Genomic DNA, 23,128 nt, shown 5'->3' with positions numbered 1-23,128 from the left:
ATGGCTGACAAATAGATAACGTGCCACAGAATGCTGCAGCAGCCCGCAATGGATGCCGCACTATGACGCAACTTTTAAAGGAGGAATAACTGTACATATGTCAACTTGGGCAATTTTTAGCACTTTTCTGGGGTTCTTGATTGCTTTTATTGCTTTACTGAGAAGCTTAGCAGAAGTAGACATGCTCATGTTATTTATGTTCGTGAGGGGGGAAAAGTATTTGATCTCCTGCGGATTTGGTACGTTTGCCCACTGACAAAGAAATTATCAGTCTATAATTTTAAATGGTAGGTTTATTTGAACAGTGAGAGACAGAATAACAACAACAAAAATCCTGAAAAACACATGCCAAAAATGTTATAAATTGATTTGCATTTTAATGAGGGAAATAAGTATTTGACTTTTATACAGGTAACGAGCTGAGATTAGGAGCACACTCTTAAAGGGAGTGCTCCTAATCACAGTTTGTTACCTGTATAAAAGACACCTGTCCACAGAAGCAATCAATCAGATTCCAAACTCTCCACCATGGCCAAAACCAAAGAGCTCTCCAAGGATGTCAGGGACAAGATTGTAGACCTACACAAGGCTGGAATGGGCTACAAGACCATCGCCAAGCAGCTTGGTGAGAAGGTGACAACAGTTGGTGCAATTATTCGCAAATGGAAGAAACACAAAAGAACTGTCAATCTCCCTCGGCCTGTGGCTCCATGCAAGATCTCACCTCGTGGAGTTGCAATGATCATGAGAACGGTGAGGAATCAGCCCAGAACTACACGGGAGGATCTTGTCAATGATCTCAAGGCAGCTGGGACCATAGTCACCAAGAAAACAATTGGTAACACACTACGCCGTGAAGGACTGAAATCCTGCAGCGCCCGCAAAGTCCCCCTTCTCAAGAAAGCACATATACATGCCCATCTGAAGTTTGCCAATGAACATCTGAATGATTCAGAGGACAACTGGGTGAAAGTGTTGTGATCAGATGAGACCAAAATGGAGCTCTTTGGCATCAACTCAACTCGCCGTGATTGGAGGAGGAGGAATGCTGCCTATGACCCCAAGAACACCATCCCCACCGTCAAACATGGAGGTGAAAACATTATGCTTTGGTGGTGTTTTTCTGCTAAGGGGACAGGACAACTTCACCGCATCAAAGGGACGATGGACAGGGCCATGTACCGTCAAATCTTGGGTGAGAATCTCCTTCCCCCAGCCAGGGCATTGAAAATGGGTCGTGGATGGGTATTCCAGCATGACAATGACCCAAAACACACGGCCAAAGGCCTACAAAGGAGTGGCTCAAGAAGAAGCACATTAAGGTCCTGGAGTGGCCTAGCCAGTCTCCAAACCTTAATCCCATAGAAAATCAGTGGAGGGAGCTGAAGGTTCGAGTTGCCAAACGTCAGCCTCGAAACCTTAATGACTTGGAGAAGATCTGCAAAGAGGAGTGGGACAAAATCCCTCCTGAGTTGTGTGCAAACCTGGTGGCCAACTACAAGAAACGTCTGACCTCTGATTGCTAACAAGGGTTTTGCCACCAAGTACTAAGTCATGTTTTGCAGAGGGGTCAAATACTTATTTCTCTCATTAAAATGCAAATCAATTTATAAAATTTTTGACATGCATTTTTCTGGATTTTTTGTTGTTGCTACTATGTCTCTCACTGTTCAAATAAACCTACCATTAAAATTATAGACGGATCATTTCTTTGTCAGTTGGCAAATGTACAAAATCAGCAGGGGATCAAATACTTTTTTCCCTCACTGTAGTAGACTTCCTACTAGGGCGAGGGAGGGAGGGAGAAGAGGGAGGGAGGGAGAAACTACTTTATTATCATTAAGTCATCTTTATTTGTAGGTGTGTGTGTGTAACATGTAATGTGTGTCCAGGTTCATGACGGATGCGGCGCGTCGGGAGCAGGAGACCTTGAAGAAGCGGGCCACGCCCAAACTTTCCCTGTCAATCACAGGGGGTGTGTCTCGAAACAGCGTGGCCACGCCTCCACGCCACAGCAACGGCAACCTGACACCTCCCGTGACTCCACCCATCACACCCTCCTCCTCCTTCCGTAGCAGCACACCCACAGGTAAGAGAAAGTGGACACTTATGATTAGCGTCTGGACGTTACCAATATTGTGATAATTGGATGTAACCTTTTAAAAATAATAATTTTTTAACCGCCCTAATGTTGGAAACAAACATCATTTTGTTATCATTCAGAGTCACATGTATTTATTTTCCAAGTAATGGCACACAATATTTTACATACAGACAGTTTTTAAAAGACCAAAGAATTGGGTCTGCTTCGGGTTTTCATTTTTGCCATGGAAAAAATATTGTAACACTGGTATCGTCTCGGCCCTACTGAAGATGTATGGCCCCTCGCAACTCCAGGATTGTGAGTTTATCGCTGCTTTCACCCATCAGGAAATGTATGCACCCACTACTGTAAGTCTCTTTGGATAAAAGTGTCTTCTAAATGGCTTTGCCTCTAGTGTTCTAGACTGAGGCTCAATGGAACATTCCTATTAGGAGTGTTCTAGACTGAGGCTCAATGGAACATTCCTATTAGGAGTGTTCTAGACTGAGGCTCAATGGAACATTCCTATTAGGAGTGTTCTAGACTGAGGCTCAATGGAACATTCCTATTAGGAGTGTTCTAGACTGAGGGTCAATGGAACATTCCTATTAGGAGTGTTCTAGACTGAGGCTCAATGGAACATTCCTATTAGGAGTGTTCTAGACTGAGGCTCAATGGAACATTCCTATTAGGAGTGTTCTAGACTGAGGCTCAATGGAACATTCCTATTAGGAGTGTTCTAGACTGAGGCTCAATGGAACATTCCTGTTAAATCAAATCAAATCTTATTTGTCACATACACATGGTTAGCAGATGTTAATGCGAGTGTAGCGAAATGCTTGTGCTTCTAGTTCCGACAATTCAGTAATAACCAACAAGTAATCTAACTAACAATTCCTAAACTACTGTCTTATACACAGTGTAAGGGGATAAAGAATATGTACATAAGGATATATGAATGAGTGATGGTACAGAGCAGCATAGGCAAGATACAGTAGATGGTACCGAGTACAGTATATACATATGAGATGAGTATGTAAACAAAGTGGCATAGTTAAAGTGGCTAGTGATACATGTATTACATAAGGATGCAGTCGATGATATAGAGTACAGTATATACGTATGCATATGAGATGAATAATGTAGGGTAAGTAACATTATATAAGGTAGCATTGTTTAAAGTGGCTAGTGATATATTTACATCATTTCCCATCAATTCCCATTATTAAAGTGGCTGGAGTTGAGTCAGTGTCAGTGTGTTGGCAGCAGCCACTCAATGTTAGTGGTGGCTGTTTAACAGTCTGATGGCCTTGAGATAGAAGCTGTTTTTCAGTCTCTCGGTCCCAGCTTTGATGCACCTGTACTGACCTCGCCTTCTGGATGATAGCGGGGTGAACAGGCAGTGGCTCGGGGGGTTGATGTCCTTGATTATCTTTATGGCCTTCCTGTAACATCGGGTGGTGTAGGTGTCCTGGAGGGCAGGTAGTTTGCCCCCGGTGATGCGTTGTGCAGACCTCACTACCCTCTGGAGAGCCTTACAGTTGAGGCGGAGCAGTTGCCGTACCAGGCGGTGATACAGCCCGCCAGGATGCTCTCGATTGTGCATCTGTAGAAGTTTGTGAGTGCTTTTGGTGACAAGCCGAATTTCTTCAGCCTCCTGAGGTTGAAGAGGCGCTGCTGCGCCTTCTTCACGATGCTGTCTGTGTGAGTGGACCAATTCAGTTTGTCTGTGATGTGTATGCCGAGGAACTTAAAACTTGCTACCCTCTCCACTACTGTTCCATCGATGTGGATAGGGGGGTGTTCCCTCTGCTGTTTCCTGAAGTCCACAATCATCTCCTTAGTTTTGTTGTCGTTGAGTGTGAGGTTATTTTCCTGACACCACACTCCGAGGGCCCTCACCTCCTCCCTTGTAGGCCGTCTCGTCGTTGTTGGTAATCAAGCCTACCACTGTTGTGTCGTCTGCAAACTTGATGATTGAGTTGGAGGCGTGCGTGGCCACGCAGTCGTGGGTGAACAGGGAGTACAGGAGAGGGCTCAGAACGCACCCTTGTGGGGCCCCAGTGTTGAGGATCAGCGGGGTGGAGATGTTGTTGCCTACCCTCACCACCTGGGGGCGGCCCGTCAGGAAGTCCAGTACCCAGTTGCACAGGGCGGGGTCGAGACCCAGGGTCTCGAGCTTGATGACGAGCTTGGAGGGTACTATGGTGTTGAATGCCGAGCTGTAGTCGATGAACAGCATTCTCACGTAGGTATTCCTCTTGTCCAGATGGGTTAGGGCAGTGTGCAGTGTGGTTGAGATTGCATCGTCTGTGGACCTATTTGGGCGGTAAGCAAATTGGAGTGGGTCTAGGGTGTCAGGTAGGGTGGAGGTGATATGATCCTTGACTAGTCTCTCAAAGCACTTCATGATGACGGAAGTGAGTGCTACGGGGCGGTAGTCGTTTAGCTCAGTTACCTTAGCTTTCTTGGGAACAGGAACAATGGTGGCCCTCTTGAAGCATGTGGGAACAGCAGACTGGTATAGGGATTGATTGAATATGTCCGTAAACACACCGGCCAGCTGGTCTGCGCATGCTCTGAGGTCGCGGCTGGGCATGCCGTCTGGGCCTGCAGCCTTGCGAGGGTTAACAAGTTTAAATGTCTTACTCACCTCGGCTGCAGTGAAGGAGAGACCGCATGTTTTCGTTGCAGGCCGTGTCAGTGGCACTGTATTGTCCTCAAAGCGGGCAAAAAAGTTATTTGGTCTGCCTGGGAGCAAGACATCCTGGTTCGTGACTGGGCTGGATTTCTTCCTGTAGTCCGTGATTGACTGTAGACCCTGCCACATGCCTCTTGTGTCTGAGCCGTTGAATTGAGATTCTACTTTGTCTCTGTACTGACGCTTAGCTTGTTTGATAGCCTTGCGGAGGGAATAGCTGCACTGTTTGTATTCGGTCATGTTACCAGACACCTTGCCCTGATTAAAAGCAGTGGTTCGCGCTTTCAGTTTCACGCGAATGCTGCCATCAATCCACGGTTTCTGGTTAGGGAATGTTTTAATCGTTGCTATGGGAACGACATCTTCAACGCACGTTCTAATGAACTCGCACACCGAATCAGCGTATTCGTCAATGTTGTTATCTGACGCAATACGAAACATTTCCCAGTCCACGTGATTGAAGCAGTCTTGGAGTGTGGAGTCAGCTTGGTCGGACCAGCGTTGGACAGACCTCAGCGTGGGAGCATCTTGTTTTAGTTTCTGTCTGTAGGCAGGGATCAACAAAATGGAGTCGTGGTCAGCTTTTCCGAAAGGGGGGCGGGGCAGGGCCTTATATGCGTCGCGGAAGTTAGAGTAACAATGATCCAAGGTTTTTCCACCCCTGGTTGCGCAATCGATATGCTGATAAAATTTAGGGAGTCTTGTTTTCAGATTAGCCTTGTTAAAATCCCCAGCTACAATGAATACAGCCTCCGGATAAATGGTTTCCAGTTTGCAAAGAGTTAAATAAAGTTCGTTCAGAGCCATCGATGTGTCTGCTTGGGGGGGGATATATACGGCTGTGATTATAATCGAAGAGAATTCTCTTGGTAGATAATGCGGTCTACATTTGATTGTGAGGAATTCTAAATCAGGTGAACAGAAGGATTTGAGTTCCTGTATGTTTCTTTCATCACACCATGTCTCGTTAGCCATAAGGCATACGCCCCCGTCCCTCTTCTTACCAGAAAGGTGTTTGTTTCTGTCGGCGCGATGCGTGGAGAAACCCGTTGGCTGCACCGCTTCGGATAGCGTCTCTCCAGTGAGCCATGTTTCCGTGAAGCACAGAACGTTACAGTCTCTGATGTCCCTCTGGAATGCTACCCTTGCTCGGATTTCATCAACCTTGTTGTCAAGAGACTGGACATTGGCAAGAAGAATGCTAGGGAGTGGTGCACGATGTGCCCGTCTCCGGAGTCTGACCAGAAGACCGCCTCGTTTCCCTCTTTTTCGGAGACGTTTTTTTGGGTCGCTGCATGCGATCCATTCCGTTGTCCTGTTTGTAAGGCAGAACACAGGATCCGCGTCGCGAAAAACATATTCTTGGTCGTACTGATGGTGAGTTGACGCTGATCTTATATTCAGTAGTTCTTCTCGACTGTATGTAATGAAACCTAAGATGACCTGGGGTACTAATGTAAGAAATAACACGTAAAAAAACAAAAAACTGCATAGTTTCCTAGGAATGTGAAGCGAGGCGGCCATCTCTGTCAGCGCCTATTAGGAGTGTTCTAGACTGAGGCTCAATGGAACATTCTTATTAGGAGTGTCCTAGACTGAGGGTCATTGGAAAATTCCTATTGGGAGTGTCCTAGACTGAGCGTCATTGGAACAGTCCTATTAGGAGTGTCCTAGACGGAGGGTCATTTGAACAGTCCTATTAGGAGTGTTCTAGACTGAGGCTCAATGGAACATCCCTATTGGGAGTCGCACTTCCTATTGGGAATCGCACTGTGTTTGCGTGTGTGTGTGTCAGAGCCCAAAAGTAGATGTGCAATTCCTGCCCAAATGTTTCCAATCGCAGCATTAGGTCTACGCTTACATAACCACGCACCCACACACACCCTTGTTGAAATCCTTTTAACATGTGCCAGGGTGCCATCCACTTCCTCCTGCTGAGGCGAAGTGTTTCCTGTGTAATGGTGGGGGTAGTGTGGGATGGGGTTGTAATAGTCAATGTGAGAGTGGAAAAAGTTGTGCACTTTTTCCAGGCAAAGCAACGAGGATACCTCCCACTTAATGATCTCTTTCAGGGAGCCAACCCCCTCCCCCTGGGTTCCCCTGACTCACACACACATACACCAAACCCTCCCCTGTGCTAGTTCCATCAAATTCCCCTCTCCCTCTCTGCTCTATGCCCCTCTCCTTGAGACGATAGACAGATGTAACTGTCTGTGTTTCCCCTATAGTTATGTTCTCTCCGTCTCCTTACTCTCTGTGTGTGTTCCCCCTCCAGGCAGTGAGTATGATGATGAGGAGGTGGACTATGAGGAGTCAGACAGTGATGAGTCCTGGACCACGGAGAGTGCCATCAGCTCCGAGTCTATCCTCAGCTCCATGTGTATGAATGGAGGGGAGGAGAAACCCTTCGCCTGCCCTGTGCCTGGCTGCAAAAAGAGATACAAGGTGCAGTACACACTCAGCCCCAGCTCACTTCACTGTATGTGGTGCCTAGCTCTATTCTTCTGCTATACTCCAGTCATCTACATATCAGTTCAGTATAGCCTATGATCTGAGTACTGGAGGTTTTCACTTCAATACAGGATCTTCCTCTAGCAATGTCAACATTTGCAATGTCGTTCCTGGATGTTGCTTTTCGGGATCCTCACTGAGAAAATGTAAAGGGAAATTATTATTTTTATTCCTTTTTTAATTTATTAGATGGGATAGTAAGGATGGGATGAGAGATGGGAGGGGGTGTGTTAGAACAGCAGTCATTTGAATTTAAACCCACACTTGCACAGGTATTCTGGAGTCTTAAACCGCTAGCCCAGCCCAGGGTCCTCCTGTTGCCCTCCTGATAATGTCTCTCCCCGTCATTCAGAATGTGAACGGTATTAAATACCATGCCAAGAACGGCCACCGGACACAGATCCGTGTGCGGAAGCCCTTCAAGTGCCGCTGTGGGAAGAGCTACAAGACGTCCCAGGGCCTGAGACACCACACCATCAACTTCCACCCGCCCGTCTCCGCCGACATCATCCGCAAGATGCAGGGCTAGAGACGATCATCGTGACAACCCCTGGTCACACCCCACCATGTATACCCCCCCAAACCATATTCCTCACCAGCACTACCCACCCAACCACCCCAAACTTTTTCAATTGTCAATATCCACCTCACCTCTCCCAACCTCCCAAAACATCCCTATCCCTTCCGGCCCAACATAGGGGTGACAACCCAAACCCCTATCCCTTCTGGCCCAACATAGGGGTGACAACCCAAACCCCTATCCCTTCTGGCCCAACATAGGGGTGACAACCCAAACCCCTATCCCTTCTGGCCCAACATAGGGGTGACAACCCAAACCCCTATCCCTTCTGGCCCAACATAGGGGTGACAACCCAAACCCCTATCCCTTCTGGCCCAACATAGGGTGACAACCCAAACCCCTATCCCTTCTGGCCCAACATAGGGGTGACAACCCAAACCCCTATCCCTTCTGGCCCAACATAGCGGTGACAACCCAAACCCCTATCCCTTCTGGCCCAACATAGGGGTGACAATCCAAACCCCTATCCCTTCTGGCCCAACATAGGGGTGACAACCCAAACCCCTATTCCTTCTGGCCCAACATAGCGGTGACAACCCAAACCCCTATCCCTTCTGGCCCAACATAGGGGTGACAACCCAAACCCCTATCCCTTCTGGCCCAACATAGGGGTGACAACCCAAACCCCTACCCCTTCTGGCCCAACATAGGGGTGACAACCCAAACCCCTATCCCTTCTGGCCCAACATAGAGGTGACACCCCAAACCCCTATCCCTTCTGGCCCAACATAGGGGTGACAACCCAAACCCCTATCCCTTCTGGCCCAACATAGGGGTGACAACCCAAACCCCTATCCCTTCTGGCCCAACATAGGGGTGACACCCCAAACCCCTATCCCTTCTGGCCCAACATAGGGGTGACACCCCAAACCCCTATCCCTTCTGGCCCAACATGGGGGTGACAACCCAAACCCCTATCCCTTCTGGCCCAACATAGGGGTGACAACCCAAACCCCTATCCTTTCTGGCCCAATCTTAGGGGTGACAACCCAAACCCCTATCCCTTCTGGCCCAGTCTTAGGGTTGACAACGCAAACCCCTATCCCCTCTGGCCTAATCTTAGGGGTGACAACCCAAACCCCTATCCCTTCTGGCCCAATCTTAGGGGTGACAACCCCTATCCCCGCTGGCCTAATCTTAGGGGTGACAACCCTTATCCCCTCTGGCCTAATCTTAGGGATGACAACCCCTATCCCGTCTGGCCCAATCTTAGGGGTGACAACCCAAACCCCTATCCCTTCTGGCCCAACATAGGGGTGACAATCCAAACCCCTATCCCTTCTGGCCCAACATAGGGGTAACAACCCAAACCCCTATCCCTTCTGGCCCAACATAGCGGTGACAACCCAAACCCCTATCCCTTCTGGCCCAACATAGGGGTGACAACCCAAACCCCTATCCCTTCTGGCCCAACATAGGGGTGACAACCCAAACCCCTACCCCTTCTGGCCCAACATAGGGGTGACAACCCAAACCCCTATCCCTTCTGGCCCAACATAGGGGTGACACCCCAAACCCCTATCCCTTCTGGCCCAACATAGGGGTGACAACCCAAACCCCTATCCCTTCTGGCCCAACATAGGGGTGACAACCCAAACCCCTATCCCTTCTGGCCCAACATAGGGGTGACACCCCAAACCCCTATCCCTTCTGGCCCAACATAGGGGTGACAACCCAAACCCCTATCCCTTCTGGCCCAACATAGGGGTGACAACCCAAACCCCTATCCCTTCTGGCCCAACATAGGGGTGACACCCCAAACCCCTATCCCTTCTGGCCCAACATAGGGGTGACACCCCAAACCCCTATCCCTTCTGGCCCAACATGGGGGTGACAACCCAAACCCCTATCCCTTCTGGCCCAACATAGGGTTGACAACCCAAACCCCTATCCTTTCTGGCCCAATCTTAGGGGTGACAACCCAAACCCCTATTCCTTCTGGCCCAGTCTTAGGGTTGACAACGCAAACCCCTATCCCCTCTGGCCTAATCTTAGGGGTGACAACCCAAACCCCTATCCCTTCTGGCCCAATCTTAGGGGTGACAACCCCTATCCCCGCTGGCCTAATCTTAGGGGTGACAACCCTTATCCCCTCTGGCCTAATCTTAGGGATGACAACCCCTATCCCGTCTGGCCCAATCTTAGGGGTGACAACCCAAACCCCTATCCCTTCTGGCCCAACATAGGGGTGACAATCCAAACCCCTATCCCTTCTGGCCCAACATAGGGGTGACAACCCAAACCCCTATCCCTTCTGGCCCAACATAGCGGTGACAACCCAAACCCCTATCCCTTCTGGCCCAACATAGGGGTGACAACCCAAACCCCTATCCCTTCTGGCCCAACATAGGGTGACAACCCAAACCCCTACCCCTTCTGGCCCAACATAGGGTGACAACCCAAACCCCTATCCCTTCTGGCCCAACATAGGGGTGACACCCCAAACCCCTATCCCTTCTGGCCCAACATAGGGGTGACAACCCAAACCCCTATCCCTTCTGGCCCAACATAGGGGTGACAACCCAAACCCCTATCCCTTCTGGCCCAACATAGGGGTGACACCCCAAACCCCTATCCCTTCTGGCCCAACATAGGGGTGACACCCCAAACCCCTATCCCTTCTGGCCCAACATGGGGGTGACAACCCAAACCCCTATCCTTTCTGGCCCAATCTTAGGGGTGACAACCCAAACCCCTATCCCTTCTGGCCCAGTCTTAGGGTTGACAACGCAAACCCCTATCCCCTCTGGCCTAATCTTAGGGGTGACAACCCAAACCCCTATCCCTTCTGGCCCAATCTTAGGGGTGACAACCCCTATCCCCGCTGGCCTAATCTTAGGGGTGACAACCCTTATCCCCTCTGGCCTAATCTTAGGGATGACAACCCCTATCCCGTCTGGCCCAATCTTAGGGGTGACAACCCAAACCCCTATCCCCTCTGGCCCAATCTTAGGGGTGACAACCCAAACCCCTATCCCCTCTGGCCTAATCTTAGGGGTGACAACCCAAACCCCTATCCCCTCTGGGCTAATCTTAGGGGTGACAACCCAAACCCCTATCCCCTCTGGGCTAATCTTAGGGGTGACAACCCAAACCCCTATCCCCTCTGGGCTAATCTTAGGGGTGACAACCCAAACCCCTATCCCTTCCTGCCACACACTAAAGGATCTAGTGCATGCTTTAAGTTGTTTAGACTTTGTCTTGTATTATGTTGTATGGTTTTGACATGCTATCTCTATAGGCTTAGTTTTGTTGTTGTACATTTGCACATTCTCATGCTATCACAACAATTGTCCTTACTTTTTGTATTGACATACGGTGCTAACTGTAAAAAAAAAAAATATTAAAAAAAGGGGAGTAATGTGAGAGAAGGATGAGGGCAAGAGGAGGAAGGAGTTGTGTTTAAGTCTATATATAGATATATAAACATTAGATGTGTGTATATACACAAATATATAAGTATTCATAACCATATACAAAATAGTTGCTTTATTTTATACTTTATTTTTCAATATATTTTCCAGATATTTTATCGATAAGTGTGTTTCATTCCTCAACCCCCTGAGACAATCTGTTCTGTGGTGTCATAGTTCAAAGTTGAAACAGCTAGGTGACCTCCGGTCTAGATATTCCCAGCAGCAAAAAACAAACTGACTAGGGCTTGAATTCTAACTTCAGATCTGTGTACAAAAAAAAAATGGTTTCTCCTATTGCTATTTAATGCACGATTTGCGCTGAAGTTACATGCTATCATTTGGCCCATATAGAGAAAGTATTTAATCCCTTCATTCCCACTGTTATAGGACTGATCCCCAATGATTCCGGAATGTATTGTCCATCCTGTATTCTAGAAGGTTATTCCAGACTAGTGTGAGCAGACCAGTTGAGGCATCATACTGTATTCTAGAAGGTTATTCCAGACTAGTGTGAGCAGACCAGTTGAGGCATCATACTGTATTCTAGAAGGTTATTCCAGACTAGTGTGAGCAGACCAGTTGAGGCATCATACTGTATTCTAGAAGGTTATTCCAGACTAGTGTGAGCAGACCAGTTGAGGCATCATACTGTATTCTAGAAGGTTATTCCAGACTAGTGTGAGCAGACCAGTTGAGGCATCATGCTCTATTCTATTCCATTTGCCAAGTATTGTTTCTGGTTTCTTTTCCATGATCATTGCCAACAGCTCTCTACTGCCAAACATTGACATTACCATGTGCCTGAGGGGGGAGAGAGACTGTCATAAGGTTTCATCTTAGAGACTCGCAAAAGTGTCAAGGAAATATGGTCTCATTGTGCCTCAAGTGTGACTGTGTGTGCATGCTTTTGTCTTAAGGTATGTGTGTGTGTCGAGAGATTACACCTACAACCTTTGCCTTGCGTTGTAGACCACAGCATTCCAGTAGTCAGTGTGAGTTGCTTCTTAGGAGAGTCTTTCTGCAGTATCTGAGCTTCTAGTGTTATTCTTCTTTCTCTGTTAGTCCTCTATAGTGTTACAATTTATGGCTGAGGCTCAAATGTCAGTGCCAGGTCACTGGGCGAGTCCCAAATTGCACCCTATTCCTATGGGCCCTGGTCAAAAGTAGTGCCATACCAAGGCCATTGCTCCTGTAGAGCAGGAGAGTGGTGGACATGTGATCCAGTTGGGATATCATGCTTTCAGAGTACAGCGGAGTGGTGGAATGTCAGTGGTGCCATTTTGTCAAAACATTTCTAACCTGTCATTCAGTTGTGTGATGGTCCCCCACCACACACGAGTGTGGCAAAGTGCCGTTAAGGTCAGGGCCCGTATTCACAAAGCATTTCAGAGTAGGAATGCTGATCAGATTTTCCTTTTAAAATCGTAGGAGGGGGGGACCTGATCCTAGAACAGTACTCCTACTCTGAGATGCGTTGAACACAGGCCCAGGATACAAGACAGAAAGAAAATGGCAGTGAAAGAGGAAGGTAGCATCGTTGGGGTAGTGTTTTTGTGTGGTGTTCCGGACTCTGTGCCGGGTTTTCCGTACTTGGAAGCCTTGGCTCCGTAGCAGCTTTCTGGCAAGGGATCGGAGACGCAGGTCGCCATGGTTACACTTTAACAGGGCGACTAACAGTATTAGTGGGGATGGGAGGATTACATTAGCCGTGTGTGTATGAGGGGGACTATTTCGATATACTGTGTACAGTGAATGTATTGTAATGTGTCTTAAGTGCTTTTAAATTATATTTTCATATGTTTCCTATTTGTGCAGAGGTTATGAGTAGGGAGACCTGTGTACTATGTCAAACTGTCTTTATATACAAGAAGCTGCTTCATAAATGTAAAATGACATTACATAAAAAAACTCTGGAGCCCAGAACTGTCTGTGGTTGATTGGTGTGTTGTGACCCCCAAAGACAAAATGACAATTGTATCCATTTGACAGGTGTACTTTATTCATAAAGATATTTTTAATGCACACATACAAACCTACACTCACTCTCAAAGCTGCAACTTTGAAGCCAAAAGTACAGCACTGTGGTCACGTGGAAAGAACAGTCAAATCTCAGACAGACAGATGTCAAGAACTAAAGGAGACTCAATGTGGAGACGCACGCACAGCCAACAGAAACTGACCCCGACAAAGGAGGAAAAGATGAGTCTCAGGTCATAGACTTAACACAGTGAAAGAGACCATAGCCAGGTGTACAGTAGTTTTTCTATAGCAGTCATATTTCCAGTTACCTTCCCTCCTACTGAAGGAGAATGTTAGCCTATCCAGAGACCAGGAAGTAAAACAATTGGTCCATCATTCTGTCACTACTAAAACATTGAGGTAACGAGCAATTCAGCCACATTTCTCCATAATAGTCCTACTTCTCATATATATACATACATTCAGAATAATGAAGCCTTTTTAGTGCAGTCAAATTTAAACAGTGGTGCTATTTCCTGTTTTTATTTTTTTTTAATGTCTGATGTCTTTTGCTGACAAGAGTCTGTCATGCTGTACATTAGTTTCCCCTAACCACAGATCTAGGATCAGATTACCCAACCTTAACCATTAGGTAAAACCCAAAACTGACCTTAGATCAATGTAGAGGCAACGTCAACCTACTCCCAATCCCTGGATGTCACCTGTTTCTAGGTGTGGCTACGGAGTGATGAATCCTACGGATACTAAACACATGCAGTGATGACACTACAACCCCGAAGCAGAAAAATGACATCATCAACATGGGACAAAACCAAAGTGATCCGAACTTCTCACGCAAAGTATTTTTTACAATTATTTCCCTAAACCGGAACTGACAAACTCCCCCTTACACACTCCTTGATGTTTTTGAAAGGTAAGCATTTATTTATTATTTAACCTTTACTTAACTGAAAGGTAGCATGTGAGGCCAGGATTGAAGTTAATTCCATTTAAATTCAGAACATTTAAAAGAGTAATTTTCCCCAGATTATTTTTCAATTGTTGATGTGATGATTTGTAATCTCCCCTCCTAGTCAGAGTTGAAATGAAATCATCCCAAATCCCAATTTGTGCACATGTTCCTAGAATTATTTTAATTTAATCCAACCTTCCCCTTTACACACACCCCAACCTCCCCGCTACTCCATGTTGTCGAAGTTTAGCACATGGCCATCAAAGTGTGTGAGCACGTGCTTCTGGAAGAGCTGCTGATGGCAGTCGAGGGGGAACTGCTCAGAGCACACGGGACACACCTTCCAGTGGCTCTCCACGTGCTGCTCAAAGCTACGCTGCTCAAAGTGGGGCGGGAAGATCACCTCGCACAACGGGCAGCGCTTGTGGACTTCATTACTGAGTGGAGGGGGGGGCATAGACAATAATAGATGAGGAGGAGAGAGAGAGAGGGAGTAGAGAGTCAGGAGAGAGGGGGAACAGCGAGGTGGCGAGAGAGAGGGAGCAGAGAGAAAAGGATCAGAAGAGAGGGAGCAGAGAGGTGGAGGGAGCAGAGAGGTGGAGAGAGGGAGCAGAGAGAGAGCAGAGGTGGAGGGAGCAGAGAGGTGGAGAGAGGGAGCAGAGGGAGAGCAGAGAGGAGGAGAGAGGGAGCAGAGAGAAAAGGATCAGAAGAGAGGGAGCAGAGAGGTGGAGGGAGCAGAAGAGAGGGAGCAGAGAGGTGGAGGGAGCAGAGGGGGAGCAGAGAGGTGGAGGGAGCAGAGAGGTGGAGAGAGGGAGCAGAGAGAAAAGGATCAGAAGAGAGGGAGCAGAGAGGTGGAGAGAGGGAGCAGAGAGAAAAGGATCAGAAGAGAGGGAGCAGAGAGGTGGAGGGAGCAGAGAGGTGGAGAGAGGGAGCAGAGAGAAAAGGATCAGAAGAGAGGGAGCAGAGAGGTGGAGAGAGGGAGCAGAGGTGGAGGGAGCAGAGGTGGAGCAGAGAGGGAGAAGAGGTGGAGCAGAAGGGGAGCAGAGAGGGAGAAGAGGTGGAGCAGAGAGCGGGAGCAGAAGGGGAGCAGAGAGGGAGAAGAAGGGGAGCAGAGAGGGAGAAGGGGAGCAGAGAGAGGGAGCAGAGAGGGAGAAGAGGTGGAGCAGAGAGCGGGAGATGAGGTGGAGCAGAGAGAGGGAGAAGAGGTGGAGCAGGGGGGAGAGAGAGGGAGCAGAGGGGGAGAAGAGGTGGAGCAGAGAGAGGAAGAAGAGGTGGAGCAGAGAGAGGGAGAAGAGGTGGAGCAGAGAGAGGGAGCAGAGGGGGAGAGAGAGGGAGAAGAGACTGTAGGGTTAGGTTTTGTGTGTGTTGGTAAAGCTGGGATAGCATTTTGTGTATTGTCTGTGTGGAGTGTGTGTGTTACCTGGGGTCAAAACAGAAGCTGCTCCTGTTGTCGTTGCGTCTGCTGCTGGACTGATGATTGCAGGCAGGCTGCTCCCCATCACCGACCTATAATATATACACACACACCATTACTGCATGCAACACACACACTCTCTCAAACCATGGCTGTCTGAACACTGATGACTCTCTTCAAAGGTTAATAGAGTGTTAATAGAGCTAGAGAGGAGAGGGTCATGATACCAGTGAAGAGCAGTGTGTGTGTCTGCGATGCCCTCCTAATACACCATTGGGATGTAAGATGAAGTTGCCCATAGTAACTGATCTAAGGTCAATTTAGCATTTCCCTCCCTAATGCTTGAGGACAAGATTTGGGGAGGATAAACTGATCCTACATCTGCGCCCAAGGGCAACTTCTACCAATTAGCCTCATCCAGCCCCCGCGGACGTCAATCTAACACTAACGAGCTCAGAGTGGGAGACGTTAAAGAACTCTCCTCCATCTCTGGCCACCCTGGGGTCCTTCTGTTTTATACCCTTTACAGACAGACTGTACGGAATGTTGCCACTAAAATAAAGATCTGCCAATTTTTTGGATCCCAATTCATCTAGTCCCCATTTATAGCACATTCCTGCCGGGACAGACCTTTTATATCTCCTGTACACATGTCAGCAAGTTTAGGAGTAGACGTGGGCCAATGTCACTTTAATAAACCCATTGAATAGACACCATCACAAAGAATGCTTGAGATGTTTCTACAACTTGATTGGAGTCCACCTGTGGTAAATTCAATTGATTGGACATGATTTGGAAAGACACACACCTGTCTATATAAGGTGCCACAGCTGACAGTGCATGTCAGAGCAAAAACCAAGCCATGAGGTTGAAGGAATCGTCCGTAGAGCTCCGAGACAGGATTGTGTCGAGGCACAGATCTGGGGAAGGGTACCAAAATGTCTGCAGCATTGAAGGTCCCTAAGAACACTGTGGCCTCCATCATTCTTAAATGGAAGAAGTTTAGAACCACCAAGACTCTTCCTAGAGCTGACTGCCCGGCGAAATGGAGCAATTGGGGGAGAAGGGCCATGGTCAGGGAGCTAACAAAAAACCTGATGGTCACACTGACAGAAATCCAAGGTTCCGCTGTGGAGATGGGAGAAGGAAAAGCATCTCTGCAGCACTCCACTAATCAGGCCTTTATGGTAGAGTGCCCACTCCTCAGTGCAAGGCATATGACAGCCCGCTTGGAGTTTGCCAAAAGGCACCTAAAGGACTCTCAGACCATGAGAACAAGATTCTCTGGTCTGATGAAACCAAGATTAAACTCTTTCGCCTGAATGCCAAGCGTCACATCTGGAAGAAACCTGGCACCATCCCTACGGTGAAGCATGGTGGCAGCATCATGCTATGGGGATGTTTTTCTGCCATATTGACTGGGAGACGAGTCAGGATCGAGGCAAAGATGAAAGGAGCAAAGTACAGAGACATCCTTGATGAAAACCTGCTCCAGAGCGCTCAGGACCTCAAACTGGGGTGAAGGTTCACCTTCCAACAGGACAACGACCCTAAGTACACTACCAAGACAACATAGGTGTTGCTTTGGGACAAGTCTCTGAATGTCCTTGAGTGGCCCAGTCGGAGCCCGGACTTGTACCCGATCGAATATCTCTGGAGAGACCTAAAAATAGCAGTGCAGCGACGCTCCCCATCCAACCTGACAGAGCTTAAGAGTTTCTACAGAAAAGAAGGGGAGAAACTCCCCAAATACAGATGTGCCAAGCTTGTAGTGTCATACCCAAGAAGACACGAGGCTGTAATCGCTGCCAAAGGTGCTTAAAGGCCAAAGTACTGATTAAAGGGTCTGAATACTTATGTAAACGTGACATTTCATTGTAGTTGCTTGTAGTTGATCAACCAAACCGTTTTGTTAAATATTTTGTTTCGTTTTTTGTGTAGAGACATTATCCAGAATGAGATCGTGATGTTATATGAGTTTGTTTGGAGTGTTTTGGAGCATTTCATACTTTAGACACATGTTCATAGTGCATTGTAGTCAATGGCAAGTGATGTCTCAGCAAAGTGTGACAACCAATTTTTTTTGTAACACAACCAAATATATATATATATAATCCTGTTTGGGGGATCAACTACAAGCACAGAAAGACTAAGGCCACATATAAAAATGGGTCAACTTCCCTTTTAATTGGTTTCTATACAGACAGATATTCAGGGAAACAAAGTCACATTGATGAGTCAAGTCACAGGTCGGGAATAAGCCTAGTCTACTAATGCCACGTTCAAAACAACTGGGGTCAAATCATGACGCCATTGACCTTCAGGTCGGAAAGTCAAAGCTCTAGAAAGAGGCACTTGTTCCGGAGTTGGATGAGCGTTCAAAGGGAATTTTCCCCAGTCGGAGCAAGTTTTTCCCCAGAGTTCTCAGTTGTTTTGAACACACTGAAGTCAGAGATTTCAGAGTTCCCAGTTGTTTTGAACACACTGAAGTCAGAGATTTCAGAGTTCCCAGTTGTTTTGAACACACCGAAGTCAGAGATTTCAGAGTTCCCAGTTGTTTTGAACACACCGAAGTCAGAGATTTCAGAGTTCCCAGTTGTTTTGAACACACCGAAGTCAGAGATTTCAGAGTTCCCAGTTGTTTTGAACACACCGAAGTCAGAGATTTCAGAGTTCCCAGTTGTTTTGAACACACCGAAGTCAGAGATTTCAGAGTTCCCAGTTGTTTTGAACACACCGAAGTCAGAGATTTCAGAGTTCCCAGTTGTTTTGAACACACCGAAGTCAGAGATTTCAGAGTTCCCAGTTGTTTTGAACACACCGAAGTCAGAGATTTCAGAGTTCCCAGTTGTTTTGAACACACTGAAGTCAGAGATTTCAGAGTTCCCAGTTGTTTTGAACACACTGAAGTCAGAGATTTCAGAGTTCCCAGTTGTTTTGAACACACTGAAGTCAGAGATTTCAGAGTTCCCAGTTGTTTTGAACGCAGCATAAGCGACATGCGAGTGAAGAGCAAAATAATCCACTTGTTAAACTATATAACATGCTGTCAAAACGTTCTGATCAGTGTTTAATAATGAGCCAACCAGACAAGATGACCATGAGCAGCACTCACCTCAACTTAGCTGACATTACCAGAGCATAATTGTAGCCTAACCAATATCCAAACGAAGATTCAGTGAAAAGAAAACACATTTTTTGTGGTTGAGACAGTGTTTCCCAAACTCGGTCCTGGGGACCCCAAGGAGTGCACATTTAGATTCTTGACCTAGCACTACACATCTGATTTAAATAATGAATTCATCATCAAGATTTGATCATGTGAATCAGCTGTGTAATGCTAGGGCAAAAAACGAAACGTGGACCAAGGCAGGCCCCAGGGCCTAGTTTGGGAAGACCCTGGCTTAAGAAAACAGTACATGTGGTGGGTGAAGTCACATGCATTGCAAAGTTAAGAACTGCCAGGAGGATAGTCGCTACCTATCAACTATCAAGAACTTTGGGGTGTAGTGCGCGCCAATTCTGCCTCAGCATTACGGCTACATTTCATACCAAGCCGTAGGCAGCACTTCACCGCAGTCATCACTAGGTCGGTTCGCGGAAATAAAAGTTTAGGCTTTGATACCAGCAACACTTTTCAGATATAAAGAAAAGGTGGAAAAATGTTGCCGCGATGTTACAGTTGGCAAAAAAAGTGTATTGGTTTGAAAGGTGTGTATATGTGAACGAAGGAGAAACAGCAGGGAGAGAGAGAGGAAGAGACAGAGGGTGTAAGAGAAGAAGACAGATAAGAAGAAGATAAAGAATATAATGAAATGGTTAGAGGGTAAAAACAGGGGACTTTGGAAAGGAAAGAAATATGGTAAAGATGGGACAGAGGAGAGGGAGAAATAGAACGTGGGATACAAGAGAACAAGCTAAAGTAAATGCACTGACTTTACAAAACATTAAGAACACCTGTTCTTTCCATGACAGACTGACCAGGTGTATCCAGGTGAAAGCTATGAACTTGTTAAGGATTGTGTGCCATTAAAAAATGTAAGTGCCTTTGAACGAGGTATGGTAGTAGGTCCTAGGCACACCGTTTTGTGTCAAGAACGGCAACGCTGCTGGGTTTTTCACGCTCAACAGTTTCCCACGTGTATCAAGAATGATCCACCACCAAAAAGACATCCAGCCAACTGTGGGAAGCATTGGAGTCAACATGGCATGGGCTTTCGACAGAGTCCATGCCCTGATGAATTGAGGCTGTTCTGAGGGCAAAAGGGGGGGTGCAATTCAATACTAGGAAAGTGTTCTTAATGTTTGGTTTACTCAGTGTACGTGGAAAAAGGATTGGCAGTGGAGGACAGAAACGGACATAAAAAACAGCAATAAAAGAGGACTAGGTTACAGAACTCAGCAGAGTGTGTGTGTGTGTGTGTATATGAACTCACGTTGCGTGGCTCCTCGGGGGGGTGCTCCAGTCCGTCGGGGGGGCTCATGCTTCGCGAGGAGGGCTGGATGCAGACCACCTCTCTCTCCCAGCCTGGACCAGGGGTCGGGGGGGTGGCCGGAGGGGCGCATGCACCAGGGGCCTCGGGAGGGGGGCGGGGCATCTGCTCAGGGACAGGGCACCGTCTGCCCCGTCTGGAGAAAACACAACAGCCACACAGAAAACAGGAGGTGTCACCACTGAAAACGAGCAGGATCGATGTCTCTTTAGCTGGGAGAGAGGGAGATGTGGCTGGGGTTCAACAGACCTATGGGAGGAGGAGAATGTAACAGGTTGACAGTGAGAGAAGATACAGCGAAAAGAGAAGGGGAGATCGAGAGAGACAGTAAGACAACAAAAAAATGTAGAAACCCTTAGACAAACACAGATATTGTAGATTGTAGATAGCTAGAGTGATGTAGAGATGCCTGTTGAGATGACAGCCAAAGAGACAGACAGATAGATGGGGGCAGAGGGTTTCACCTCGAGTGTTGTCGGTGGAGTAGGGGTTCCCGTACTGCAATTCTGCAGGTCTCTGGGGTACCAGGGGGGGTGGGGAGGGGTCCTGGGGGTAGGGCAGGGGGTAGCGTAGCAACACAGGCTGTTTGACCTCTGACCCCTGACCCTCAGCCTCCTGCTCCCTCTGTCGGTCCTGACACTGATGCAGCTCCTGGCACGGGGACAAGGAGACGGCCACTGAGAACAACTTCAATAATTTGAAACAAATATCAGCACCGAATAAAACCAGGAAATCCATTTCATTCATACAGCTGGATAAAAAAAACTATGCAATGGGGCGTGGTTTCAGCTTGACATTACTCTACTTTTAAAGTCTGAACATATTTGACAAACTTACATTTATGAGTGAAATGTCCCTTTAGGCTGGGCCACAATCTTAGATATACAGAAAATGCATGTCTGTATGTATAACTGTAACTATGTATTTAAGTGATAATGCCACAGAAGCCGTGGTTTGGAGGATATATTGTCATTGGTGTTGTCTTAGTCCAGCAAACTGTGCCAATAGTTTGAGCTCCATTTTTATGGAATGCTCTGCCTACCCATGTGAGAGACGCAAACTCGGTCTCAACCTTTAAGTCTTTACTGAAGACTCAACTCTTCAGTGGGTCATATGATTGAGTGGAGTCTGGCCCGGGAGTGTGAAGGTGAATGGAAAGGCTCTGGAGCAACGAACCACCCTTGCGGTCTATGCCTGGCCTGGTTCCCCTCTTTCCACTGGGATTCTCTGCCTCTAACCCTATTACAGGGGCTGAGTCACTGGCTTATTGGTGCTCTTTCATGCCGTCCCATAGGAGGGGTGCGTCACTTGAGTGGGTTGAGTCACTGATGTGATCTTCCTGTCTGGGTTGGCGCCCCTCCTTGGGTTGTGCCGTAGCGGAGATCTTTGTGGGCTATACTCGGCCTTGTCTCAGGATGGTAAGTTGGTGGTTGAAGACATCCCTGTAGTGGTGTGGGGGCTGTGCTTTGGCAAAGTGGGTGGGGTTATGTCCTTCCTGTTTGGCCCTGTCCGGGGGTATCATTGGATGGGGCCACAGTGTTTCCTGACCCCTCCTGTCTCAGCCTCCAGTATTTATGCTGCAGTAGTTTGTGTCGGGGGCTAGGGTCAGTTAGTTATATCTGGAGTACTTCTCCTGTCTTATCCGGTGTCCTGTGTGAATTTAAGTATGCTCTCTCTAATTCTCTCTTTCTTTCTTTCTCTCTCTCGGAGGTCCTGAGCCCTAGGACCATGCCTCAGGACTACCTGGCATGATGACTCCTTGCTGTCCCCAGTCCACCTGGCCGTGCTGCTGCTCCAGTTTCAACTGTTCTGCCTGTGATTATTATTATTTGACCATGCTGGTCATTTATGAACATTTGAACATCTTGGCCATGTTCTGTTATAATCTCCACCCGGCACAGCCAGAAGAGGACTGGCCACCCCTCATAGCCTGGTTCCTCTCTAGGTTTCTTCCTAGGTTTTGGCCTTTCTAGGGAGTTTTTCCTAGCCACCGTGCTTCTACACCTGCATTGCTTGCTATTTGGGGTTTTAGGCTGGGTTTCTGTACAGCACTTTAAGATATCAGCTGATGTACGAAGGACTATATAAATACATTTGATTTGATTTGAATATATCCTCCAAACCAAGGCTTCGAGGGCATTATCACTTTTATCATCATATTAAAATAATGATTGACATATTTTCATTAAAAACTATTTTGATTCATTTACTCATCCTTCCACGAGGATATAGCCCTGAGGTTATATATATATATATATTATAACTACCAAGCCATCTGGTAGTTCGATTGGCATCGTTGCCATTCCAAACAAAAAATGGTTGCTATGCAGGCTTTCCCTCCTTGGTAGATAGCCGACTACACAGCTCACACAATCATTTCAAACTGAAGCTTGAAAGACAGCAAAGCAGCTGCATTTGTTTTACCAGTTTGTCTATTGACATTTCTTTGCATATATCCATACAAATGTTGCGAATTCATGATTTCCACTGGCAGAGGAAAGCCGTCTGTCTCGTCCCGACACGTTCATTCTCGACGGGACAGTGGATATCACATTTCAATATTGTAATAATGTTGCAAATGTCGGTGAGACAGACAGCAAGGTTCCTACAAATCTCAGCTGCTGTAAACCAAGTGCTAGCCAAAAGCAACAGGAGATCATGTCTAGCTGCTTTTTACAGTGGAGACCAGGTTGATGCCTGGCTGGGACGTGCAGTGACTTTCCAGATGGAACAGTCAACAGGCATTTCGCAATCATAGCCAGTGGTAGTCTGAAATGCACAATGGCTGGAACGTGCTTTTAACCAATCAGCATCCAGGATTAGACCCACCCATTGTATAAATATCCATGGCCCTGGACTAAGTACCACAGGACGTCACATCTATGCCCCGTCTGAAATACCCTTTCCTATACCTAGACACCTCTCCTAGATCTGAAATACCCTTTCCTATACCTAGACACCTCTCCTAGATCTGAAATACCCTTTCCTATACCTAGAC

General features: G+C 47.3%; 2 protein-coding genes across 2 annotated transcripts in view; one reads left to right on the top strand and one right to left on the bottom strand.

Annotated features, from left to right (window-relative positions):
* Nucleotides 1–7,825, top strand: part of LOC115128656 (juxtaposed with another zinc finger protein 1-like) — a 36,323-nt gene extending 28,498 nt beyond the window's left edge. The window contains exons 3-5 of the mRNA XM_029658719.2: nt 1,893–2,089; nt 7,060–7,229; nt 7,648–7,825. Of these exons, the coding sequence (XP_029514579.1) occupies nt 1,893–2,089; nt 7,060–7,229; nt 7,648–7,824 (544 nt within the window). The 3' untranslated portion in view covers nt 7,825. The remainder of the gene's footprint in view (nt 1–1,892; nt 2,090–7,059; nt 7,230–7,647) is intronic.
* A 5,444-nt stretch (nt 7,826–13,269) lies between these two features.
* LOC115128655 (tax1-binding protein 1 homolog A) overlaps nt 13,270–23,128 on the bottom strand; it is a 41,498-nt gene continuing 31,639 nt past the window's right edge. Inside the window, 5 exon segments of the mRNA XM_029658716.2 lie at nt 13,270–14,660; nt 15,644–15,729; nt 20,074–20,246; nt 20,249–20,266; nt 20,595–20,781. Of these exon segments, the coding sequence (XP_029514576.2) occupies nt 14,450–14,660; nt 15,644–15,729; nt 20,074–20,246; nt 20,249–20,266; nt 20,595–20,781 (675 nt within the window). The 3' untranslated portion in view covers nt 13,270–14,449.

This window comes from Oncorhynchus nerka, linkage group LG4, assembly GCF_034236695.1.
Source record: "Oncorhynchus nerka isolate Pitt River linkage group LG4, Oner_Uvic_2.0, whole genome shotgun sequence".
Classification (NCBI taxonomy): Eukaryota; Metazoa; Chordata; class Actinopteri; order Salmoniformes; family Salmonidae; genus Oncorhynchus; species Oncorhynchus nerka.
The sequence above is the reverse complement of the archived record's forward strand: the minus strand, read 5'-3'. Positions and strand labels throughout refer to the sequence as shown.